This window comes from Vicugna pacos, chromosome 8 (assembly GCF_048564905.1).
Source record: "Vicugna pacos chromosome 8, VicPac4, whole genome shotgun sequence".
Lineage (NCBI taxonomy): Eukaryota > Metazoa > Chordata > Mammalia > Artiodactyla > Camelidae > Vicugna > Vicugna pacos.
This window is the reverse complement of record NC_132994.1, coordinates 71,053,319-71,079,431: the sequence shown is the minus strand read 5'-3', so window position 1 is coordinate 71,079,431 and position 26,113 is coordinate 71,053,319. Positions and strand designations below refer to the sequence as shown.

Genomic DNA, 26,113 nt, shown 5'->3' with positions numbered 1-26,113 from the left:
CCCATAAAAGGGGACAAAAGATATTCATGACAGTAAAATTAAAATTCACATTTTGCTTCTTTCAAGAGATAAAGTCTTCTTACCTAATGACAAGCACTACAAAAGTCAGTGCGGTCAAGAATTTTAACCTGAGATCTGAAAAAGAAATAAACATTCCCATTAAGCCGCCAGACTGGAAGTAAATCCCACCGTCATCCCAGAGACCTTGGAAATAAAGCAAACCCTCCGAACAAAGCCCTTCTTCCCTCTGGACTTTAAAGCTGTTAGTACCTGGAGCCCAGGAGAAATGCCGGCTCACCTCCCAGAGTCTGGGGTCCCCCAGGGAGCCCATGGCCATTATTATTTGGTTGTGACAGACTGGGGGACAGGATCCTATGAGATCAAGTGACTTGTAAGGTGCGATTCCAGAAGGATCCAGGCAGCTCCAGAGGCCACACTGGCACCCAGGGTCCCAGCTGGCTTCCACCCCGCAGGCCTCCCTCCAGCGCTGACCAAGGCCCTGTCCAAATGGCCCAGGGTCACCCTTGCAGCCCTGCTGCGGCTCCCCAGGGCCCAGAGACGCTGGTCCCCAGCCTGTGGGAATGGGCCCAGGCCCTGGGTCTCCCCTCGGGGTCAGGCCACCAGCTTGGTGGCTCCAGCCACCGCCCCCCCTCAAGCCTGCAGCAGGTGCGGGGGCTGTGAAGTGGCACTTACCTACGTACGGCATGTGCCGCAGCTCGGAGCAGGCCCGCACTATCAGGAACAAAAGGTACAAGATGTACACGGCGGCCACCACCATGAAGAAAACCTTCATTCCCTGCAGCGACACCAGACAGCATGTGAATAACCACCGGGTCTGAGCGCCACCTCTTCCTCCAACACCACTGCAGGCAGGAAAGCCAACCCTTTCCAAAAGGGACCTGGAGCCCTGGAGGTCACAGCCTCAAACGGCTCAAATGGCACCAGATCGTGCTCTGACCTTCCTGATGGGGCTCAGCCTCTCTGTGGGCACAGGTGGCCGGCTCCCCCTGCAGGACACCCAGCCCTGCTAATCAGACGAGCAGATGCCTCCCAGGGCACCCAGGAAGCTCCGAGCACAGGGCCTGGAACGTAGCAGGTGCTCAGTTAATGGCAATGGCTCCTCCCTGTCTCTCCCAGGGGTGAGAGCTTGGCTCCCCTCGTGAGGACAGTGGTATGTGTCCAGGCCTGGATCTCAACTATTTCGGACCTTGGTTTTCTTTTCTGTGAAATGAAGGAATTAGACTAGATCATCGAGAAGACAGTGGGTCTAAAGTCACACGGTTCTGTAATTTTGTTACAGGAAACACAGAAGACTTTCCTCTGCCGTCAGCAGTGAGAGGGAAGGAGGCTGACGAAGGCCAGGCCCCACCGGGTGCCCTGCCAGTGAGAGACATGCCGCTCTCGCAGAAACTTCGCTGGAGTTCTAGGCTGTCTCTGTGCACAGACATCCCACCGCATCCCGTCTTCCCATCCCTGCCCTTGCTTCTTCTCAGAGCCAGAACCCCTCCATGGTCAGGAAACCAGGAACCTGCTTCTACCTCGTCGGAACCTGTGACTGAAGTCTGGGCTCAGTGTCCTCATCTGTGATATAAAGGGGCTTCGCTTGATCAGTCGTGGGGCTCTTTAGCTATTTCGGCTTTCTAGAAGTCAATGTTTTCATAAGTTTCCTGTAGTCACAGACTCAGCCACTCCATCTGTCCTTCCCAGGGAGGCTGCAAGGATTCCTGAGTCCCTGTGGCTGGTGTCCCCGACCCCCAGGCTGAGAAGGGGAGAGACGACCACAGCCGTGGTGACCCCGCCCTGCTCCTTGTCTGGCTAAGTTCTTCACCCTCCTTCTCTAACTCGACCCTCACAGCAACTCTTAAGGGAAGAGTCCATTATTACCCTACCTCACAGACGAAAAAGACAGGAAAGAGGGGTGGCTGCCACCCAGGACCATGGGTTTTACCCTCAGGCCAGAGAGCCTGGTCACAGCACAGGTCCTGGAGTATGACCTCAGGCAAGACTGTCACCACCTGTGTCCTCCCATGAAAAATGTGTGGACTGTGCTGGACAGAAGCTCTGATAACAGTAGATTAACAGGAATCTGTGTTATTTTATCTAAATCTGGGAGTTACACTCAACCAACAGCATCCTATGTGATCTGTCACTGGGGTCTGCAGAATCTCCCTTGAGAATGTGTGCCTTCCTCTCCCTTCCTTCTGTGTCCCCGTCCCCAAGAAGAACAGCCTCCCCTGAGGCCTCATCCCTCACATGATGTGGCCCAGAGCCCTCACAGGACGTCCATACTTCCCTCCCAGCGCAGCCCACCACAGGGTACGCCCTGACTCAGGTCTCCCTGCTCACAGAGTCATCCCCACGCTTCTCGGAACAGCATCTCTTCCCTGGCCCAGGATGCCTGCCCCTCCTCTCCAGCTCAAGGTGCAGCCCCTCCCACAAACTTACGAAAGCATTAGGAGGCTAATTCAAAGACAAAGACAGAGAAGAAAACACAAAGAAAGACGCCCCTTCCCGCCACCCACCCACCCCGGAACTTGGGCACAAGGTCCACAAAGACACACCTGGCAGGACCCTGCCCCCTGCAACATTGGTCTCTATTTTCTATGTCTTTTCTCCCTGACAAGGGCACATATTCTGAGGGCGAAGGTCATGATAGCGTGTTCATAAGGCAAACATTCAGTGACCTGCCAACTCCTCACGCTGATAGATAATGGAATGGAAAGGCCACAGGCCCTGGGCTACCGCACTCCAGTTAAGAACCAGGCGCCTACACCGTTTCCTACGACACACAGCTTTTCAACAAACCATCACTCACTAAACTCCCCTCTTTCTCAGAGGCCATTCCCACAAAGAACTACAGATTTGATCACTCTCTGCAAAGCCATACAGAAAAACGCTGGATGTCACCCAAGGTCAGGATTCACCTTTGTGCCTCTGGGACTACCCTGCGCTGGGAGCATGACTCCTAGACTCCTGGCAGGGCCCCCCTGCCCCTTGGCACTGGGCACCTCCACGCCTGGGCTCGGCAGCGTGCTGCGCCCCGGGGGGGCTGCCTGTGAGGCACAGAGGGATGGGACACACTCTGGACGGTTGAGAGGAGGCCGCACTCATGGCTGATTGCCATTCGTGGGCCTCCATGTAAAATAAAGATGCTGGATGCCTCGTTTAAAAAGGACCAAAAATTTCAGGACGGTGACAGCAGAGCTTCACCTCGAGCGCAGGGCCCTGTGGCCGCAGGCCTTGCAGGCCCACGAAGCCGGCCCCGGACCCAGGACACCTTCCCACTACTTCACAGAATTACATGAACAAAACGTGTTCCTAATTGCTCTGCAAGGTTCCTAGAATTTGACACAACGTCTGCGCCCTGGCACTTCATCCATAAACCAAGGACCAGGAGCAACAACATAGTATTTAAAAGTTTATTTTTCATACTATTCAAATACATTTTTCCAAATTTTCCACCCATGAACTTTCTACAGTCCTTCCCAAATAACCAGTTAGCAAGCTTGTGTCAACAGTACAATTAAAGTTACTAAATTCAGTAATTTTTTTAAAACAGCATTTTGAAAAAAATCCTCAGGCTTCACCAACAATCCTTACCTGAAAATTTCCTGTGTCAACTCGATACTGGTACATTGGATCATGTAATTCATTAACTCTAAAAATAAGATGTTATAAAAAAACATAGATTAATAAGTAGTTTACTTTTTATTTTACACTTTCTCTCGCTTGGCTTTAAAAAAAAACTTATTAACATAAACTGTTTGCTGACCAAGAGTAAAAGATTTTTAAAAAGTGATCCTAAATTTATGAGACACCCTAATTTCATATTGAAAAAGCACACAACGAAGCTTAACTGTCCACAGGCATCAGTATTGTGAAGCTGCAGTATTTTTCATTACAAAAACCCCTATACTATTATTTCTCTTGCAGTTTTAAGAGTTGTCTTCCAAACACTTTTCAATGGTGTACATGGGCACTAGGAAATAGATGAGCACACAAAGAAAGAAATAAAAGTAAATACAAACTTCATGAAACTCGTTTCAAAATGACGCTGGGTTGTGGAGATGACAGGTGGGCAGGGAGAGGCACGTGGAAAAGCTAGTGCAAGGAAGAGGAAGTTTACAGATGCAGCCAAAGGAGAAACCACGTCTGGGGGACAGTGGTGAGCCAGGAGCGGACCTGAGCGTCATTCCTGCACGTGAAGTCTCTGCCTCTTGGGAGGAGAAATCTGAAACGACCTGGTCTTTTTCCTTGTCCACCCTAGACTAGAAGAATCGTGTACATCTCTGCATGCCATTCAAGTGAAAATGAATCCTCAGCTCAAGTCACACTACCAAATCTTGAAACACTAAGTGACAGATTCCTTTCCGATTGAGTTCACAAAACAGTCAACTTTGGGTCTGTCTGCCCTTGTTAAACGTTTTCTAAGACTGAAGTTCCACACACAGTAAAATTACTCACGTCTGCCATATTCCAAGCGTAACAGAGGCCAACCACAATAGTCCAACAATGAAGAATTTAGGCAAATAGAAAGTCAAACACTTCCTTTCTCCCTAAAAAAGCAAAAAAAAAAAAAAAGAGTAAGAAATAGAGAAGTTAGTAATTCTAGCAAACCATTCCCCTAAATAGACCACACTGGATCACAGGTACTGAAATCACTTCTACACGGCAAGCGTTCTGCTGACCATGAGGCTGAAGACAGTCCTCAAAGGTAAGTTCATCTTAAGGATTACCACCAAGGTCCGGAACGGAAGGACTGAGTCCCCGACTTCCCCAGCAGTGCTGAGGGCTGTCGGCTCACCTGGACCCGGATGCCGTGGTACACACACAGCCAGAAGAGCAGCAGCGCACATAGGAACACCGACTGGAAGAGGTCGTCCAGCATCCCCGGGAACCAGCTGTTCACCAGGAAGGAGAGGGGGAAGAAGGGGTCTGCAAGGCGAAAGGCAGACAGCCCTGATGAAGGCAGGCTCGCCAGCACCCAGCGAGGCGCCCGTCCCGTGTGAGAGCAGAACTCAGATCGCCTTCTCCCCGGTCAGAGCCAAAGGGAAGGGAGTGAATGAAGGCTGTTTTATTTTTTAAAACCTAAAAGCCAATGAACAGGTGGCTCCAGTGATCCCAACAGAGCGCCATCTGCTCCCTTCAGCCGCGTCCCCAGCGGCCGTGTCTGCCATCTCCTGGTACCGCATCACTCAAGCCACGTGGAAGCGCTGCCACCTATTCCTCCAGGGGTCCCCGGGAGCTTCTGGAGATGCCAGGGCCAGGCCACCTCTAGGATGTTTCCAGCTTTAAATGTTAAAGGGGAAGGCTCCAAAGTGAAAATGGCACCTACCGTTGTAAAGCAGCAGCAGAGGCAGCAGGATGGACATCCACTTCTGCTCGATCCCCCAGTCCCTCATGGAGAACTTCCGCAGGGAGTGGGCGAACAGGCACTGCGAACCAGACCAGGCCCGTCACTGTCCGCCACACCCCTCACGCGCCACGTTCCCTCTCCCTGAACCCACCGTCTAGGTGCCAGCCAAGACCTGCTGAGTTAACTCCTGGCTGAACTATCCCGGCGCCATCAGTGACAGCTGGGGGACGGTGCTGAACTGCTGCCGAGGAGCCACGGAGGAGACGGTCACAGCTGTCCTCCCCGGGGCTGGAGGGGACGAGGGGTGTTAACGACCACCACCCACCTCCTCCTGGCCAGGTCCCCACGGGGCCGCAGGTTAGGACGTCTGCGGGCATAGGCTCCGTGCTCCTCGAGGGGCAACTTTCACAGATGGAGGCACCAGGGCTCCCCGAGGAGAAGTCAAGGGAACGAGGCTTACAACCATGGTCAGACAATGTGTTTATTTTCAAACACCTTCCTCAAGCTGAACTGGCCTCTAGGAGAAATTTCTTTACACTTTTTGAAACATACAATTTGTGATTTTTAGGAGTTGTTTTGTTTTGCTTTCTTGTTTTTTCTGCAATCTAACATAAGCCAACAATTTTCTAGGCAGTTTGGACGTCCTGGGCTGATGGGCCATTTCCTCTAGTCTGTCAGGATCAGGCCCACTTCTCTTGAGTGTTTTTTTTTTTTTTTGGAGGGGGTTGGAATTACATTTATTCATTCATTCAATCATTCATTTATTTATTTATTTTAATGGAGGCACTGGGGATTGAACCCAGGACCTGATGCATGCTAGGGCCCACTTCTCTTATTTGAGAACATGGTGCCCTGGGGGCCAGGTCTTGGGGCCCCAGAGTGTGACAGCAGACTCCCAGGCCACAGAAATCCCTCAAGAAACAGCAAGGATTTCTGACAGGCCACATATGAATGGCAGTTTTCCACATTCCTGTAGTAAGTTCACGAGGGGAAGCCCCGGGCAAGCCCAGCTCTCTGCGCATTCTGTGGCCACGTCCTGCCCTCCGTCCACACTCAGGCCCCAGATCACTGCCATCAGGCACTTTCCTCATGTGTCCCCTGTGAGCCTGGCTCCTTCTGTATACAATTAGTTGGCGGAGCAACAAGTTCCTTGGGTGGCCACTGGAGTGGCCACCCCTGCAGAGAGTGGACATATCTCCTAAATGTCACACCCTCTGTGTCAGCATGGGGCAAGCAGCCGATGAGGGCAGGATACCACCCTTCAGGTACGCCTCCTCCAATTTATAAGTTCCCACCTTCTCCGGCTGGGCTTCTGTGGAAACCACTTGTACTCCATGGGTAACCATCCCCCAGAGTCACGGTGCACTGGTGGACAGAGACCTCGGATGCCAAATGAGCCAACAGCCTGCATGTCCACTCCCCCTCATTGGTGGCCTCACTCCTGAAAAAGCCCAAAGACTGAAAGGTCTGGTCCCATTTTCCAAGGTAAAAACCCAAGAATGTGCTCTACTCTGCACTCAAAGAAGGTCATTCCAACAAGGCAGAATTCCTTCCGCATAGGTTAATGACATTTGTCATTACACATCGACAAGAATTTACTTACAAGTCAGTGATCTGTAATTACTATGTACTACACAGAAGTCCTTACTAAAGCTACCACAGCATTCTTCCTGCACCCAGCACCCCAGCAGAAATACAGGATATTTAATAACATGGAGTCGGCTCATTGGGTGGAGTGTCTCCAAGTTCAGATAAATCTCCTGTGTAGTTCACACTTCAATAATCATAATTCATAAACTAACTTTGCCCTTCTTAGGATTCCGACATAATCTGGCAGGTGAAAGGTACTTACAGTGACAATGAAGGTAAGCACCACAAAGACGAATCGGAACCAAATTTCCAACTTGGAAAATGCAGGGTCATAAGTCTTCCACTAAAATGGAAAGCAGGAGAACAATTTGGAAAAATGCATCTGAAAGGAAGTACGCCAGATCAGTAACGGTTACCTCTAAGCGCAGGACGACATGTAATTTAAAACGTTCTCTTTCCCTATACTTTTCTTACATATTCTAAAATTTTAACACTTAGTACATTTTAGTTTTATATTTAGGAACACACACATCGTACCAAAGTTGAAAATAGTTTTAAATAGCGGCATACTAATGACGAACCTGGCAGATAAATTATTCTAAAATAATAATAAGAGCATTTGGCTTTTGAATCTCATATCAAAGATCAACACTGTCAATCCCTTAATTAGAAAGTCATACTTTCCATTAAAAGAAACAGACTTTTAAAAGATGCAAAAATGTGCACAGGTGTGATGTTGTTAAAAAAGACTAAGTGAAACATAAAAACATAAATCTGACATCAAAAAAGCACAGTGGAGTGACAGTTGTCAGTTCTCGTGCGGAGCGTGACTCACATCAAGCACACACCTAACAGAGCGGAGGTGCCCCAAGTGCTGACCGCAGGTGGAGGGCAGCCCTTCCAGCTTCGGTCTCGAGCCAGATTCATCCACTCTGCACCAGGCCAGTAAGCCCCATCATTTCCATGGACTGAATATGCATTGAATTAAAATCATCTGAGCAATTTAAAAATTGTGCAGAGCAGAGAGAGCTACAGACACTAGATTTTACTTGCCTGAAACATTAAATGTACACACACACACACACACACACACAGAGGACATGAGACAATGACAGGCCATAATCTCTGGCTGATGGGGGAGAGGTGTACCCTTTGGTCACCCCAAGCCCTAGGGAACCCCAAGCAGAACCCAGTGGTCTCCCCAAGTCGTGAACACACCGCTGTGAGTGCAGGGCCACAGTCCACCAGCTACGACCCACAGGACAAGCACTAAGGGCAGCACAGAGTGAGCTCCGGACACCTGCCAAACGCTGCCCTCTCCCCATCCTCACCTGAATGCTGAGCACTGCAGGAACATTTGCAAACCACCCTCAAAGGGTCACCAGCACTCACAGAGGGCCAGTAACAGCGGTGAGAAGAAACACACAAATGGGTGCTGTGCAGTGTACTCCAAATGCTTTTACCTCAGTGGTGGGGAAAAATCAGCCTTAGACTCAGCGCTGCTTTGGTCTCACCTAGTAAACTTTAAAATCAGGCCTGAAAAGATCAAACCACTTCCAAGTAACGTAACAACATCCCAGAACAAAGCTCATGTTTATCAGAATACAAAACTCTAACAGGCAATATTATGTCTGGCACTGAATCAAAAATGCCAGACATGTAAAAAAGCAACAAAACATAAACCCTATTGAGGAAAAAACTAATCAATCGAAACTGACCCAGAAATCACAGACGACAGAATTCGTGGATGAGGACACCAAGGGGGCAGCGGAGAGACTGAACAGGTGAGGCAGAGACCTCGAGGGAGACATTACAGAGGGTAACAAACATGAAGGCGAGCAGAAGAAACGATTTAAAATGAAACAAAAATGAACAGAGCATCAGTAAGCTGTGAGACAACTTCTGGTGGCCTAACAGGTGTGCAAGTGGAGTCCTCGAATTTCTAGTGGCAGGGAGAGGGCAGGAGGATAGAAAAAAATCTTTGCAGAAACAATGGCCAGAATTTCCCCAAATTTGATGAAAACTATAAACTCACAAACCAAAGAAGCTCAGTGGAACCTAAGTACAAGAAATATGAAGAAAAGTCACCAGGGAACACCATAATCAAACTGTTTTCATAAGTAAAAGAAAAATCTTAAAAGTGGGAGTAAGGGAGTGGGTGGGAGGGGAGGGGTATTATTAAAGGACAAAGATAAGGATGATAGATTTCTTGTCAAAAAATGCAAGCCAGGAAGACCACTATTTTCACAGTACTGTTAACAATGCAATACCGCTACACACCTATTAGAACGGCCAGAATTACAAAGGCCGAGCTACCGAGGGACAAGGATGTGAAGCAACTGGGGCTCTGGCACTGCTGACAGGAACGTGGAACAAGACAGCCACCCTGGGACCCAGTGTGTCAGCTTCTTAAACAGTTACACATTCCCTACCGTGTGACCAGCCAGAGTATTCGTTGGTATTTACCCAAGAGAAGTGAAAGCTCATGTCCACACAGACTTGTACTCAGAAGTTCACAGCAGCTTTATTTATAGCAGCCCCAAACTGGAAACCACCCAGATGTCCACGAGCAGGTGAGGGGATAAACTGTGCTACGTCCACGCACTGGAGCATGACCCAGCAACACCAAGGAAGGCACTACTGATACATCGTCAATCAATCTCAAAATAACTATGCTGAGCGAAAGAACGCAGACATGCTGTATGATTCCTTTATACAAATGAATCTGCAGTGCAAGCAGATTGGTGCTGGCCTGGGGATGAGAACCTAACAGGAGGAAGGGCTGCAAGGAAACTTTTAGGGGTGGGAGGCTGTACTCTGGATCACGGTGGTGGCTTCCCAGGTATTCACACATGTCAAAATACATCAAATTTTATATTTTAAATATGTGCACTTCACTCTATGTCAGTTACACCCAAATCAACCTATCAAACAGAAACCAACTATTAACAATTGATGCTCACGGGAAAGCAGGGACCACAGGGATGAAGAGCACACACATCGTGAAGTCAGAGGTTCAGGTTCAAATCCCTGCTCTTCCATCTTCTGGTTGGGCAACTGACAATCTCATCAAACCTCAGATTTCTCCTCCATAAAGTAGGGATACTATTAGCTACTTTGTAGAATTCTCATAACAATGAAATAAGATGATGCGTGTAAGAAGTTTGTAGCACAGCGCCTGGCAAACATGAAAGTTCAGTAAACAATAATGCTGTTCTTATAAATCCAAAGCCATACGGCTATTGTGACTACTGCCATATTGTTTACATTTTACAACAGTATCATTTACAAAATGATCACAGTAGTGATTATGAGCAATGATGTGAACGTAATATTTAAAGAAGTCTAATACCTTAGTTTAAAAAAACAAATTCTAAGGCATAATCAAGAAGAGAAAAAAGAATAGTTACTACAAGAAAAAGACTCACAAAATATGTTTAAAGTAACAGTGAAGAAAGTATGTATTTTTACCCTCAAGGGACTGTAAGTCTTAGGAAAGAAAATAACCACGGACCCCCAGGAGGAGGGGATACTGTCTCAGGAGCACAAAACAATCAACTCGCTCACTTACAAAATTAGCACTCGAAAATAATGCTTTATTCAATAAATGAATAGCTTAACCTAAAATTCATATTTTAGCTCTAAAATGTGAGTTAATAGGAGGGAGGAGGAGAAAGATGAGCAGTTGAGACCCAAAAGAAAAACAAAGCTTGCTCTTGGCTCTCAGTGCTGGACCTCGAGCTGGGACCTGGCGCTCAGCGGGCACCCAGGACCCTGTTACGTCAGGCCTGTCTTACTTTGCTCCTGTGGTACCTTCCACCACCTTTCCTGTCCCCCACGAGCACTTGGGAGGCCGCCTTTGTCTGCAGCAGCTGAGCAGAATCACCTCTGGGTCCTGCTGAGGCCAGACCAGCCTCACGGCTCCACCTGGCATTCACCTGTGCCAAGGGTTTGAACGTCTGTCTTTTCCTTGAGTGAGCCGAAGAAGAAGGTGTGAAGCTTGGAGACCAGGGCCTGGGCCCCCCTGCTACAGACAGCGGCCCTCCAGCCGCCGTGGGTCCAGTGATGCCTGGGCTGGGGCAGGGGTAACAGTCCCAGGGACTGTCAGGCAGTGGCGTAACCAGAGTGGCCGCTATATGGACCCAACACACAGACTACGGGGGCTTCTCTGTGCACTTACTCTTAGATGCCAAAGTGTGTATCTGAAACTAAAAAGTAAGTAAGTAAAAGAGAACAGTATAATCCCAGGAAACCCTTAGGTTTTAGACATTTTCTTTGAAGTTTTAAGAGCTATCAATCCCTTCATGGCTTTTGCATCAAGACCCCGCAGTGTTCACAAAGCCGCCTCTGTCCCTCCAGAGATGGGCTCACCTGTCATTCGTGAATTGACCTTGGGAACGAGGGCCCCTTTCATGCCCTGGGTCATTTCCCCCTCGTTACAAGCTACAGGTTTGGGGTCCAGCTCCTCCACACAACCATTCAACATTCGCTGAGCACCTACTTTGACCATGTGCAAGCAAACACAACATTAGATCCTGTGTGGACGTGACACAATTGAACTTAGGGGAGGAAAAAAACAGTAGAAGCAACTCCAGGAGCTGACTAACTTGGGGGCAGAGAACAAGTACTCTGTGCCATCCTCAGCAAGTCCCCTGAACGGGAAAGCTGCAGAACAAAGGGGAGGGAGGACCGGGTGCGGGCTGCTCAGCCCCGTGCCGTGCACGGAAACCTGCACAGCATGAAGCGACCCCAGCATGAGGTCCCCAGCCAGACTCACAGCCTGGTTTCCAAGGCTTGAAACACGATGTGAAAGATGCCACACAGAAATGTCAGGGGAGGAAGAGCCTAGCACACGGCCCTGTCATCTGTCCTGTGACGACAACGTATCAGGTTTGAGCCAAGAAGCCACTGGTCCTTCTCAAAGCACTGCCTGCCACCAGGCCTCTCACTCCCAGTGGAGCAGAGTGGAGGAGCCACCGGACAGAAGACCAGAGCACTTGGGAACGTGGCTTGTGGTTTTGATCTCATCCCCCAGTGAAAAGTCACAGCTTAGGAATAAAAAGGAAGAAATGAAAAATGGACAGTGTCTACAGGATGTTACTCAAGAATTGACCTGAAGAGAGCAATCACTTATCAGAGGGGACAATGCCCAGATCAGCTGTGACAACACAGGAGGCTGATGCGACATGTGCAGAGAATGTGCTTGCAACGCTCAGAAGAAAATGATGGAAAAGTGAGTGCAAGCAGTCGGCGGGGGTCTGAAGTCCCCACTCCATCACATGTGCGGAGCCTGGCCAAGAGAACAAACGTCTTTGAAAACACAGGAGACAAGCAGTACCTGGTAAGTCCCTGCAAGACCTGGAGGGTGGTCTTGACTTGACTGGCAATGGGAGGTGGGCAAGACACAGCCAAAAGGAGCAGACTGACAGAAGAGACAGAAGGACTGCCACTGTCCTTCAGAAAGATAAACGCGTACACAGACGTCCATGAACCGGAAGTCCACAGAACACGGGGCTGAGAGAAAAAGGAGAGAGGAAGCAAGCTTCTCACGGTCAAAACCTGAGCTCAAAAATACCATCACAGCCCCCCAGAAGCCCCTCCCCGCACGCCCCCTCCAAGTCACTACCCACCCGAGTAATACTGATCCTGAAGTAACAGCATGGATTCATTCACTTTGCCTGGTTTTGTGATTTTTACACATGGAATCACACACTATGTTCTACCTTGTATTTGGCATATTTTATTCAACAATTACATTCACAAAAGTCATCCTCAATGTTGCATGTAGCTGTCCTCACTCACTCTCACTGCTGTATAATATTCCATTACAGGAAGATACCACAATTTATGTACTCATTCTACTGTCGATGGGTAGTTTACAGTTGGGAGCTATTTAGAATTGTGTTGCTATGATGTGAATATTTAAATGTTTGGTCTATATTTTGCATTTCCATTGCACCAACTTACACTTTCACTAGCAGGGTACAGAGCTCTGGCTGCTCCACATCCTTACCAACTTTGGCATTTTTTTTTTTGGCATTTTTTATTTTAGCCATTCTGGTGGGTGTGTGATAGTATCACTAAAATACTCTAAAGATATATTTTACTCATTATATTTTGTTTACTTCCAAAAAGGAATGAAGGTAGCTTATAATAAAAAGCCAGATTTGACAGAATCAATCTTAAAGGATTTTAAAAAGGTAAAACAATAAAGAAAGAGGATAATTATACCAGCAACCTACATACCAGGATGTTAGTAATTACTACAATTCAGCATAAAACTTATTTCGAAAATGTCTAGCAGCTAATACCAAAAGAGAAATGTGATGACTGCACAGCTAATAAAAGGAGTCATAACAAATGGTCAGAGGAATCCTGTTTAGGGGTTTAGATCAGAGTTAGCAGCATAAGGGATACTGTCTTCAGCACCAATTTTATAAAAAACATTGAAACACTTTACAGAAGGTTCTCTAATATCTAAATTCCTTTCTAGACGTAATGTTACCTTGTGAATCTCTGAGGCAGCTCTTGGATAACCGAACTTTTTGGAGTGAGCGGCTAGACTGTATGTTAGACTCCCCCTTTCAAATCTCAATTTTCTTAGGAGCTTTTGAAAAACAAATAATTTTCTCTCCTGATAATAAATGTAATTAATAAAAGCTCCTTATGAAAAAGAGGAGAAAAAAAGAAATTAAACATTAACGCCACCACCCAGAGATAGCCTTCAGTTTTCTATCATATAAAATTTTAATTAACACTTTTAACTCATATACTTTTCTTTCCTTTTTTAAAAAATCAGTATGTGTTTTGTTCTATCCCTCCCGCTTTGTGACCAGTTTATTATTTTACCAGCCACAGAAGACCTAATTTATTTATTTAAACAGAACTTTACTGCTGAAATACGGATTGCTCCCAACTTCCTGCTATGAGGAACATTTTTGAAAATAAATCTACCTTTCTAAATATTTCTTTAGAATAAACTCCCAGAAGCTGAATGACGGGGTCGAAAAGAATTTACCCACAGAGGCTTTGGTATATTGCTGAATTGGTCTCAGAAGTTCAATTTATATCCCCATTCACCTGTGTGAGAGAACTTACATTTCCTCAACCCTATATGCTATTTTTCTTGTTGGTGTTTTGATTGTTTGATAGGCAAAAAAAAAAAAAAGACATTCCGTCTTGTATTCTCTACATCTTTGGTTCTTAGCAAAGAAAAACATCATTTCATAGGTCTGTTGGCCATCTGAATTCCTTATTTTGTGAAGTGCTATGGTGTTTATTCTTCAATTCAACCAATAACTATTTATTACAAACATAACTGCTGCCAGGCACTCTGCTGGGTACTGGGAATACAGGAATATACCAAAAAAAAAAAAAAAAGAAAAATCTTGCAAATCCCAAGGGTCATGAGTCTGAGCTTTCTGGATGCTGCAGAGGGCTACCAAAATGAAGCTCTGGGGGCTGGCATAACTCAGGCGAGCTGTTCTGATGGCAGCCTCCCTACTGCGCCCAGACTAAGACCGCTTCACCTGCCTTCCGCTAGCAACAGCAAAATGGCACGAGCCAAGTTGATCTGAAATGCGTATCAAACTACTTAGGAGTAAGTTTAAGAAGAAATGTAAACAGATACAGAAGATGGAAGGAGAGAACCCAATCAAAAACAAACCCAGGAAACAAACCCTGAGGGGGAACTGCTGAGAACTCTGATAGAGGGCTTTCAGGAGATGGTGTTCTGACTGGGAGGACGGGAAGGAGAGGTCCTGCATTCTCCATCAGAAGGATGCGCAAAGAGCAAAGTCTACAGCCAGGGCGGTTGGCACAGGGCGAGACCAAAGTGCGCTTGCGCTCAGGGCACGTGTCTGAGGCCCTGTCGGGGTTCCACTGCTGCGTCAAGACCCTGAGGACACAGGCAGAACGCCAATCAGATTTTCTGAGGACAAAGTTCGAGGAAACCATTCGTACAACAAAGAACAGAATCCAGATCCAAACTCAAAGATCCGGAGAGGCTAGGGCAGGAAGCCAAAAGCAATGAGGAAGTTCAAGAGCGGCCAGGCACAGAGGCCGGGAGCGAAGGGGCCCAAAGCGCACAGTATGGAGGACAAGTCCGGGCGGGCCCGAGGGAGCTGCAGCTTCCAGAGGAGTTGGCTGTCAGGGCTCCAGCGACGCCTGGGGGGCCGCCTGCTCCCTCCACGGTGGGCGCCCACCTCGGCCTGGCTGCCGGGGGGGTTGGGGAGGAAACCTGGAGGCCCCCAGGGCATCGTGAAGGAAAGATGGGGATGAGATGGTCATCTTCCGACATTGCACGGGTGTCAGGCAGACAAAGGATAAACTCGTGTGAGGTAGTCTAGAGACAGAGGATGGAAAAAAGCAGTGTGACTCTAACAACAGCTGCTGTTTGCTGAGCACCTACAGCGAGCAGGTGCTGGGCACCAACCCTGCCGGGTCTCCCAGAAACGGGAAAACCACAGAGAGCACAGGAGGGAACCAGACATCATGACCTCGTGGGACAGGGGACCCACATGTCCAAATAAAAACCTGTTCACAGCAGCATTATTCATCAGAGTCAAAAAAACGAAAACAACCCAAATACCTATCAACTGATGCTTGGATACACAAAGGCTGCAAACACAATGAGATACTATTTGGCGAAAAGAGGAATGAAGTACTGATATCTGCAAAGCACGGTGAACTTTGAGAGCACTGCTTAGTGAAAGATGTCATTCACACACTAAGTGATTCCTTTCCTACGAAATGCCCATCACAGGCAAACCCACAGACATAGAGGGCAGATTAGTGACTGCCTGGGGGGCCAGGGGAGGGAGGAGCGGGACATGACTGCATAACAGGCTTCCCTCGTGTGTGAATGACATCTCAACAAAGTGTAGTTTAATAAATGCACTGGCACCTGCATTTAATAGCCCCGGCTACATGAGGGAGTGGCTTTTCAATAAGGAAATGGAGGCGCAATAATGTCAAACAGTTAATCATGGTGCCAGGATCTGAACCAGCTCTTCTGTCAGATCAAAACCCACGTTCCTAGTCACCAGGCTGATCAGTCTGACTCCCAGCAAGTGGCAGGAACAAGGAGGCTGATTTCAGCTGGACGCGAGACAGGGAAGTCTGACCACCAGAGCTGTGTGACCACGGGCACGCCCCTCACCAGAGGTCTGGCAGGGTCTGAAGACCACCCACCATTGCAGAAGGCGCCGGAGAAGGGAGTCCTGCCTTTCAAGGAGCACATGCCGGGCTACCTCTTGCTACCTTCTAACTGGAAGAAGGCTGCTCTTCTCTCTTCTAAATCTCAGAGAACACCACAGTTTTCCAACTCCATGCTGTTTCTGTAAGCTCTTTCTGGTTCCACTGGCCAAAGTAACGTGATTTCGATGCTGTGACTTATTTCAGCCATTCCAGCATAGAATGGAAGTAAACAAACGAGCCATGGAAACACTGCGGTATACTTACGGTGAAGTTCATTTCCTTGATGGGTGGATTCAGGTGTTCGAATCCCACAATCACTGTATACTGAGTGTAATTCAAGTAGCCAAGGTGAACCACAATGATTTCTGCACATTTCTGCAAATACACAAGGAGGATCTGTGTCTTTAAAGCAAGCAAGACTCTCCCACCAACTGACCCATGAAGTAACATGTTCCAACAACAGATGATCAGGACCGATCATCTCCAGGGAACCAGCCAGAAGCCCAGCAAAATTCAGATGCCAGCCAAAAACAGTTCTTAGAAAGAAAGAACCAAGTGAGTATTTTTAGAAACAAATAATACATGACTTACAGTCATTAGAACCTTTCTACTTCGGAAGATTCAAAATAGTACAACACCTGCATAAAAAGGTAAGTTAATGCAACACAAACCTGATGTTTCCACAAACACACTCGTGCGAGGTGGGCGGAGCACCTCGGCTGAGACACAACAAACCCCAGCCCTGGCGACACTGTGCTTGCTGGCCCACTCCTGCACTTGCTGTAATGACACAGAGTGGATTATGGATTTTCCGTCTCCCCACTAGCCTATTGCCCATGGGGAGCCCCCGCAGCCTGTCAGGAGGTCAGGACCACATCCAGGGCACAGGCTGTGTGGCCAGGAGCTGGCAAGGCTCTGTAGGCGCGCGGTGTGTGCGTTCACTGGTCGGCCCAGCCTCTCTTCTGTCCTTTAGAATAAAGACTCGGGTCTTCTCTATCCAGAGAGGAGGGGGCACCAAGCCCCAGGGCAGACGTGGACCGTACTCGGCAGCCAGGCCAGCACACCCCTCAGAGCCTCCTCGGGATCTGACAGAACGCGCCCACCCTGGGCCACGGGAGTCCGGCCACTGCCCACAACCACCCGGCCGCTCCGTGGCACTTGCTGGAGCCGTGGCTCTAAAAACTACCAATGATCAAAGGCTTCCCGAGCCAGGAATGTCTGAGGTCAGGGCAGGAAAACAGATCTGGGTGTCACATGAGAAGCCTTCAAAAGACAGGAGGGTGGCCGGCGGGAAGAGGGCACTGACCTGGGTACAGAAGAGAGTGGGAGAGGTGAGTGGGAAGCCCTCGGCGAAGGCATGGAGAGGCTGGGGGCTCTGGCGACCACTGGCCCTGCTCTCCCGGCTGAAGCACGAGCCAACTGCTGTCTTTATCGCATCTGAGCTGTGGTTTCTCTCCCACCCGCTCAGCCTCCCCCGGCTGTGCCACCAGCCCTCAGGGCACATGAGTGTGGGGCCCGGGTCTCAGCAAAACCGAATCCACCTTTCACCTCTGCAGCCGGTCACAGGATGATGTGCAGAGGGGCAGCCGAGGACCCAGCGTGACCAGGAAGGGTTTAGGTTTACATTAGTAAAAATAGATTTGTGCTGCTCAGATAAGTACTTCTTACAAGATAAGAATCTGGATTTTCAGGGGATGTTTTAATTAACAAAAGAGTTATACCTCAGAATATATGTATCTTCAAGTTTGAAAAAATTACAGTGAAAGCACCTGAGGGTTTGGGGATCCAAAGTTCAAGCCGTGGTTTGGGCACTGATTACAATGCACCTTAGAGAATCACTTCACGAGAGCACCTTAGCTTCCTCACCTGAAGGTCAGACATCCTTGCTACCTACAGTAAACAAAGTTTCTTCTTTACATCAAAAAAAGAAAAAGGAAAGGCAATATGAAAGGGAGGCCAATATCCCTGCAACAAAAATTCCATCTTCTTTTAAAGTCAGGTCAATGTTCCTTGAATGGTCAAGGAGAGACTGGAGCAGAGAGGGACAAACAGAACAGAGAAGTCCCCAAAGGTGGCACAGAGTAAACTGAAGTAGGGCCACCAACAGGGGAGCGGAGAAGCCATGAAGGGCCACCGTCAAGGCGAGCGCTTCCGAGAAGGAAGGGCAAGCGGCCTCTTGGGCAGCCTGGCCCTTTTCAAGCACAGGTTGTACGTGGGGCAACCGCCTCATCTCAGCTGGCTCGAGACTTCCCCTGGTTTAAAACAAAGTCTTTCACCTTGGAAAATCCCTCCGCCTGAGCAAACCAGGCAGATCAGTCACACTGGTCTCAGGATAAAGTCACTAAGCACCTGTTCATCACCTGCTCGGTCTGAGAACCAGCAATGTCAGGTGCTGAAATACCGGCTGAGGCTGCACTCCAGGCCCAGTCGGCCCAGAGATGGAGAAGGATGCAGCGTGCATAGTGGTCCTTTCAGACCCCACACCTGTCATCCCTCCCATTTTTTCAGCAGAACTGACAGCGCACCTACTGTACCCCCGTGCACTGGGGGTCCACGGACCCTCCCACTGGCTCGAACAGTGCAAGTCTCACAGGCTTGATCCAACCTGATCCTCACCACTCTCTGCAGACACCCTGGGAAGGTGTAACCTCCGCTTTAAGGACAAGGAAAACACACTTGAGAAACTGGCCCAGCCCCGCTCACCCGGGTGATAAACGGGGGAGGCAGAATGAGAATCCCGTCACTTCTGGGGCTTCCCAGAGCCACCTGCGAGGCCCATCCCACGGGCCCCGGAGGGCAGGTGGGCAGAGGCACAGCTCAGGTCGGGAAGGAGTCGCTGCGATGACTGTGCTGGGAGGGGGCACTGCCGGCACACTCTTCCTACAGCCCAACCCCCTTGGGCTATGGTTCTGACCCCTTTCAGGATCTTCTAGCAGACGTCAATCAAGTGGGACCAGAGCCAGCCTCTGGACAGGAATCCTTCCCTATCTGCCGTCCTTCTCGCCAGGAAAAACTGCCTAGTATCTCACCGGGATTAACCAGGCAGTGTGTGTGTGGGTATTAAGGGCAGAAGCTCCAGAGTAACAGATCATAGCCCTGCCGCTCATGATCTGTCACTTTGGATGAGTGTTTTGAGCTGTCTAGTCTCTTATTGTATAAAATGAGGCTCGGGTGACAGTTCCTGGTTGTGGGCTTGCTCTGGGGACTGAACAAGACCATATATGGAGAGTACCTGGCAGGGAGCCACGTTCCTAGTCCCTTAACCAACACCTTCTCTCTGGATGCACCAGTGCTGTCCAGACTACCCAAGACCCATTTAGTCTCGACGGAGCCTCTTTGCCAGAGCAGGGACCTGGCTCTGAACATCGGGTGCTGGCGGAATACGGTGCTAACAAAATCTGGAGTGAGGGCTCCTCTCCCACTGTGTGCCATCCGGTTTCCTACCCCAGGGCCACACAACGTACCCTGGAGTAGACTCAAAAAAGCAGGCACTCTTCCTAAGAGGCCTGGGTCCCAGGGCCTCTCAGACGGATCAGGGCGTTCATCCCACAGCTGCAAACAACCCAAGGCCTCAGCAGTCAAGAAAGACCATGGGACAGCAGTAGGCAGACCTTCAAGTGAGACAGGCAGCCCATCAATAGTCATCTGTGGACACCCACGCAGAAGGTTATGCAGACAGTGCCAACTGGCACCAGGGTGCAGGTGTACGCGCATGCGTGCATGAGTGTGCATGTGTGTACTGCGTGTGCGTGTGCACATGCATAAGAATTTATAAGTTATCGGTGTGTACAGTTAGATGGGCTTCCCATGCCATTGCTGGTGTGACTCAATTTGTTTTGCCTCAGAAAGCAGCTCGGCAACAGTGCAGCAAGGTGAGTAATCGCAGACCGTGCGGGGGCGCTCACCTCTGCACACGTGAGGGTCCTTGTCCGATTGTGAACTTTGTTATGAATGGTGGTTCCATCCTGAGCTACACCATCGACCTTAACAGTCATGAGGAAGTTCGTCTGAAGAGATGTTTCTACAAAAGAAAGAAATCCAGTGTCAGAGACCACGAGAGGCTATCACATCTGCAAAAGTGCCTGCCTGGCCGTGTGTTATCCAGGAGGGCCCCGCGACCCAGCAGCCTCCACACATCTGTGAGCCTCACGCTTGGTGGCAAAGTCAAGCCCTTCCATGCAGTTCCGCTTCTGACCCTCCATAAAAGTTCATTTCACAAAAGGGCAACTATTTCATGGCTAAGAAAGTTTTATTTTTTAATTTCCCACACAAATTTTTATTTAATTTTGTACCAAAATAAAAATAGGTTATTTTTTGTGATTATATAATTTATTATTTTTCTGATTATATGCTCATTGCTAAAAAATAAAAGTCAGAGAACAAAAAAATACAAAGATGGTAGTAAACATTTATAATCCACCACCTTGAAAAACTGTAATTTCATGTTCGGGCCCCTCCTTCCAGACCATTTTATAGACATACAAGTATATAGTCATATCAGTTTATTTGTGCTCTTTAAAATGTTGGGAAAAGGGGGTTTTTTTTTGTAATGTGCAATTTTTTCCCTTTAATTTACTGCAGTCGTTGGGTTATCTTTCCAAATTCTTTCAACCAAAGTGCCTTGTCTGAATCACAGAACACAGAACATGACGTGGGGCATCTACTCAGAGAAGGTGTTGGACCAGCGCTGCTCGAGACAGACAGAATAGGTTATTACCAACTGTGGGTGCTCTGGGCAGGGTTTCTCAGCCTCAGCACCACTGGTATTTTGAGGCCAGACGATTCATGACTGTGGGGAATGCTGCATTTTAGGATGTTTTGCAGCATCTTTGATCTCCACCCACAGGATATTACTAGCATCCCCTCCTCCCCAGTTGCGACAGCCAAAATGTCACAACGTCACCAGACACTGCCAAGTGTCCCTGGGGGACAGAACCACTGCCTTAGGGCACCGGGACTTAACTCTCTCCCAGAATCCCACTGAAAAAGGCTGCGGCTGCAGCCCCTACACCACGCAGCCACTAAGCTAAGCTGACCGGCACCCTGAAGGATGGCCAGTATCCCCGAGGGCCGACTGGAGCTCCCTGAGCAATGACGGGATGCCCTGAGCGCAGCACCATAACCTACCCTGGAGGGCACTGAAGTGGCTTCCAACTTGTTACTAAAAAGAATAATGACCATCCCTATAAGCTATCTCTGAGCACTTGCTGAAAGATTTTAAAGCTCTTTCAACCTTTAAAATGCGGTGCTCTGTACAAAGAAAACTCATTCTAAAATGTCAGGCTTCATACCTTTTGACTGATCCAACTCGACAACACATGTCAGCCACAGCTGCTGGTTGTATGTAGACAGTGGATTTGAAAGTATTTGAATTGGTTTTAGCTGAGACAGAAAGAAAAAAAGAAGTTACATAATCCACGTGGCCATTTTAACTGAGTCCACCAAATGCCTCAGCTTCACAGACAAAATTTACATTTACAAAAAAGGTCTGAGTGTCAGCTCTGAGACAGAACCACGCAGTTTTCCTTTAGATGATATAAGTGAAACTCCGCCTTCCAGAAAAAGAAAGGACTAACTTTCCTCTGCAATTCACTTCTGTCTCTCATGAAAATCTCTAAGCAGGCAGTTTCCACCACCTACAGCCTTGGGACAATACACTTACTTAAATACCAAGAAAAGGGGAAAAAAATTAAACAGTATATGATGATACATATAATAAGATAATGAAGAAGACAAAAATATTTTCATATGCACAAGAATCATTTTTTCAGTAACAATACACCAGGCATGTTGCTGTTTGACATCTGGTATTTTCAGCTTTAACACCCCTAAAGAGAAAAATTAGAGGAGACCATGTTGCCAGGGATGCTTCTGCGGTGTCTGCTGAAAAACACAACACTGGTCCAAGACAACACTGGACACAGAAGGGGTCTGAGCCCATCCCTAGCTCCAAAGACCAGCACTACCTGAATGCAGAGTCTTTGAACATAAATGGGTGGGCTTTGTGTTTCAATGCTTCTGGGAGGCCTCAGTGAAATGCCCTGTGACCGAAGACTTGCCCAAAAGCCACCGAGGTGCTGAAACCCTACTGGAGGATGACCCATCACCTTTCAGAAGTGAGGATGATCTTTTGAAAACAAGTTAGTTCCATGGGACAGGTGTTATTTTTGGTGTCAAACAAGGACTTACCGCCAGAGACAGAAATTTTAAAAGACCAAACTATGGTCAGGAAACCCAGTGGTAGCACCTCTTCAAATAGATCCTTAGTCTGAGAGTTAAAGAAAATAAAGAAATGCAAAAAAAAAAAAAAAGTGATGAAAGGCTAAGCGAGGGCCCTCTCAAACTAGTAGTAGCAAAAAAATAGAGTTAAGTTTTCCTTGTTCTTCTTTTTGCCTTTTTGAGAATTGTAGGAGGAAACCAAGCAGGGGGCCAGGAGAATGAAGACAAGGGAGCATTTAAGGTCAAGAAATTAAATTTAAGCCACACATGTTATGATACAGTGAGAATGTGGGACAATCGTGTTCAGTCTACAATAAAGATATTATGTTTGATGCACAGAAAAAGAAAAGGTTCAGTTGTTCGGGCTCTCACAAGTCAGCATTTATTAAACAATACCAAAATTCTCCAACTGAAGGATCTTCATTTTTCTCTAAAGATGGTGAAGAATCAAGGCACATATAAAAAAAAAAAAGGAAAGAAACAGGATTTTCCATTTAAACTGAGTGCATGTAAGAAATACCAAGCAATCACTAGAAAGAACTGTTAGAAACCTGGCAGGGAGACCACGTCTTAACTTGGGCCAATATAAGAAGAAAGGGTCAGGTGTCAGAACTTAAAATCTACTAAGACTTGCACACGTGAGGAAGCAGGATGAGTTAACCAGGCACTGGAAGGGAACTGTGTTTCCTTAAGAGGTAACACCACCACCTTTTCTCAGTACTGAGGTAACCATTACAGAAGAAAAGGTAATTTTAGCAAACAAGGACTCAGTGGCCAGCGGCTAACAGTGGAGTAAGAAATGTACGTTGCCTGAGAAGCGAGCTGCAGGGCAAGGGGGTGTCTACCTTAATGACCCTCAAAGCAGGACCATTTCTCAGTGACCCAGAACTTTACAGGACTCACCGGCTACCACTTAGACCCAGACTGACTTACCTTTTTGCTATTATTTAGTGAAAAATTAGCTGCAGAAGTCTGGATCACTCTGGGCCCTAAAGTGTAACAGAGAAAGAAAAAAGCAAGTTATAAGTACATTGATAATTAATGTATTGATTTTTTTTCCAAATGCCAAGGAAGACTCATACATTAGATGGATGTGGTCTTATTTTCCTCGTCTGTCTCTAGAGGTTATATACATAAATATGTAAAATATACAAACATACAAACACAGACACACAGTATCCACTCTGTTCCACCTCACATGACCCAACACAATGCACTGTTCCCATGGGATTCTGCACGTGCAGACCCTCTCCTCTGCTCTACAGGACAGCTCTCGCTGTAGTGCATGGATCCAAAATACATTCATGACACAGACACTGTCTATACATTTTATAAAGTATGAAGATTTCTGCTAAAAAATACACGATCTATTCATCCAATTAATCCAGTCTTCCAAAAATATTAAGTTGAGGATATTAAAAAAAAAGCATTACATACACAATATACACTCAAGGCTTTTCTGGAAATATTCACAGAACCTTAGCAATGTTTCAGTGCTTTGGCCTTATAAGAAGTAGTCAAAGGAAACACTGTGAACCTGCTTTTAATTTAATTTAGAACTGGGTTTGTTCTAAAGCAAAGTCCCCTCAGCTCATGGCGCCAGTTTTCGGGGCTGCCTCAGTGGCCACGCCCAGGCTGCTGCCCACGACCACCCCCCCCCCCGGAGGAGCTACACAAGCACACACGCCAACGGGGCAGGAGCACATCTCTGGAGCACGTTATGCATGCTGAGCGGACACGTCTCCACGTAGGAAGGAGGCTTGTACCCACAGATTCACAATCTGAGTGCACGCCCGGCCCAGGAGGTAAGGCAGTCTGGTTTCCCAGAAAGAACTAAGAACTGGGAGTCAGGAAAGCCCAGACTCTAGCCTCAGCCAGTACAGCTTCTCAGATCTCCACCTCCTCATTTGCAAAGTGAGGGTGACTATCCCAGTGGCCCCTAAGGCACTCCTAACTCTGAAATCCTAATAACTTTACCATATAAAGTAATTGGGAGCAGAGGACTTGTGATGGTGACTTTGTGTCAAGTCAACTGGACCACAGGGTACCCAGATATTTGGCTAAACACTATTCTGGGGTGTCTGTAAGGGTGGTTCTGGGTGAGATCACTTTTTGAATCAGTAGACTAACGTAAAGCAGACTGCCCTCCCCAGTGTGGGTGGGCCGCATCCAAACTGTTGAAGGTCTGAATAGAGCAAAAGCTGAGGGAGGGACAATCTGCTCTCCTTGCCTGGGCTCTCCACCTCCGGGCCGGTCCCTCAGTCTCCACCTGACCTTCTGGCCTTCAGATGCAGACCAGAACTTACACCACAGGCCCTCCCGTGTCTCCAGCTCACCTGCCGCAGACTACAGACCTTCTCAGCCTCCACAGTCATGAGAGCCAATTCCTTGTAATGAATTGCTCTCTCTCTCCCCTCCTCCCACCACGTGTCTCTGTCTCTGTCTCTGTCTCTGTTTCTGTCTCTGTCTCTCCCTATGTATGTGTGTATCTCCTATCGGTTCAGTTTCTCTGGAGAACCCTGGCTAGCACAGGTTTTGGTGCTGAGAGTGGTTCTAGAGGCGCAGCATGCTAAGGATGAGTTTTCTATATTGGTTCTGGGCTCTGTGGAACCTGCTCTCTAATCTGATTAAAGATGCTAATGACCATATGTCCAACAGCAAAGAGAACACGGAGAGTCCATGAAAATACACACCATACCTTCCCTGGATACTCCTCCTCAACCACCGAGGAGAAGCGAGGAGCTAAGCGGTCCTGTGTACAGTCCTTTAGAACATTCTTGGAAAACTACAAATGTCCCAAGGCTGGCTGGCTGCTCCTACTGCAGCTGGACAAAGTGGTGAAAGAAAAGGATGAACTCAGGGGTTTGAATTCCCAGCTCCAGGGCTGCAGAGAAGATCTGAAAGCTTCTAAGTGTGCCCTGAAGGAGGCCCTTACTTCCTCCAGCCACAGGGCTGAGACTGCTGAAAATCAAACCGAATCTCCTCCTGTAACTGGCTGAATTACAACACGAGTTGAACTCCCGGCCTGGCAGGGTGTCTCACTGCTGAAGTGAGTGAGCTGATGGGGAAAGAGCGGGATCCTGTCGCTGGGACATGCAGGAAGATCCCCATGAAGCTGTGGACACAGAGCCGCTAAACTCTCAGGAGGCCTCTCTCCCGGTGGAAGAGTCCTCCCCATTCCCGGGGGAAGTGGCCTTTCCACCCCCTTATGAGGGATTAACCCTGCACTGCCCATGGAAGGCAGCTGCCACGCAGGACAATGCTGATTCTCCTCAGGACCCACCCCAGCACCCCTCTGGCCTCTAGACCTAAACCCAGCTCAAGTCCCAGCAGACCCCAGAGGTGCGGCACAGATTGTGACCCAAAAGGAGGTGTTTTCCCGAGTTTTCTGACTCATGCAGACTGAAACCCAGGGAACACGTGTGGGATAACGGTGGAAGGAACATAAAGCTGAACGAGGCCAAATACATGGCTGTGGGCTCACGAGGCAGAGATTCTGCCTTGACAGTTGTAGCTCAGGGAGTCGGAAAGGATCGTTAATAGTCTGGCTGGTTGATTAGCTAAAACATGGACTAAAAGGTGGTTCCATGAGTGAATGCTGCCCCTGCTTAGGTTTAACGCAGAGGAGGCTTGGGGAGACGTATGCCAGGGCGGATGTGTCATTTAAGACCTACTAGGAGATTCCAGAAGACAAACCTTTCACCACCATGAGAAATAAATCCGTGAGGGGAGCCCCGGGCATCCTGAAAG

At 48.1% G+C, this 26,113-nt stretch overlaps 1 protein-coding gene across 2 annotated transcripts in view; it reads right to left on the bottom strand.

Annotated features, from left to right (window-relative positions):
- TMEM181 (transmembrane protein 181) overlaps positions 1-26,113 on the bottom strand; it is a 51,807-nt gene that overhangs the window by 7,523 nt on the left and 18,171 nt on the right. For both annotated transcript variants that reach the window (XM_072966105.1, XM_072966106.1), the window contains exons 3-13: positions 23,297-23,352; positions 21,436-21,526; positions 20,050-20,165; positions 16,409-16,519; positions 7,209-7,289; positions 5,336-5,435; positions 4,805-4,935; positions 4,465-4,556; positions 3,601-3,658; positions 694-796; positions 84-135 (exon numbers count right to left, since the gene is read on the bottom strand). In XM_072966105.1, the coding sequence (XP_072822206.1) occupies positions 84-135; positions 694-796; positions 3,601-3,658; positions 4,465-4,556; positions 4,805-4,935; positions 5,336-5,435; positions 7,209-7,289; positions 16,409-16,519; positions 20,050-20,165; positions 21,436-21,526; positions 23,297-23,352 (991 nt within the window). The remainder of the gene's footprint in view (positions 1-83; positions 136-693; positions 797-3,600; positions 3,659-4,464; positions 4,557-4,804; positions 4,936-5,335; positions 5,436-7,208; positions 7,290-16,408; positions 16,520-20,049; positions 20,166-21,435; positions 21,527-23,296; positions 23,353-26,113) is intronic.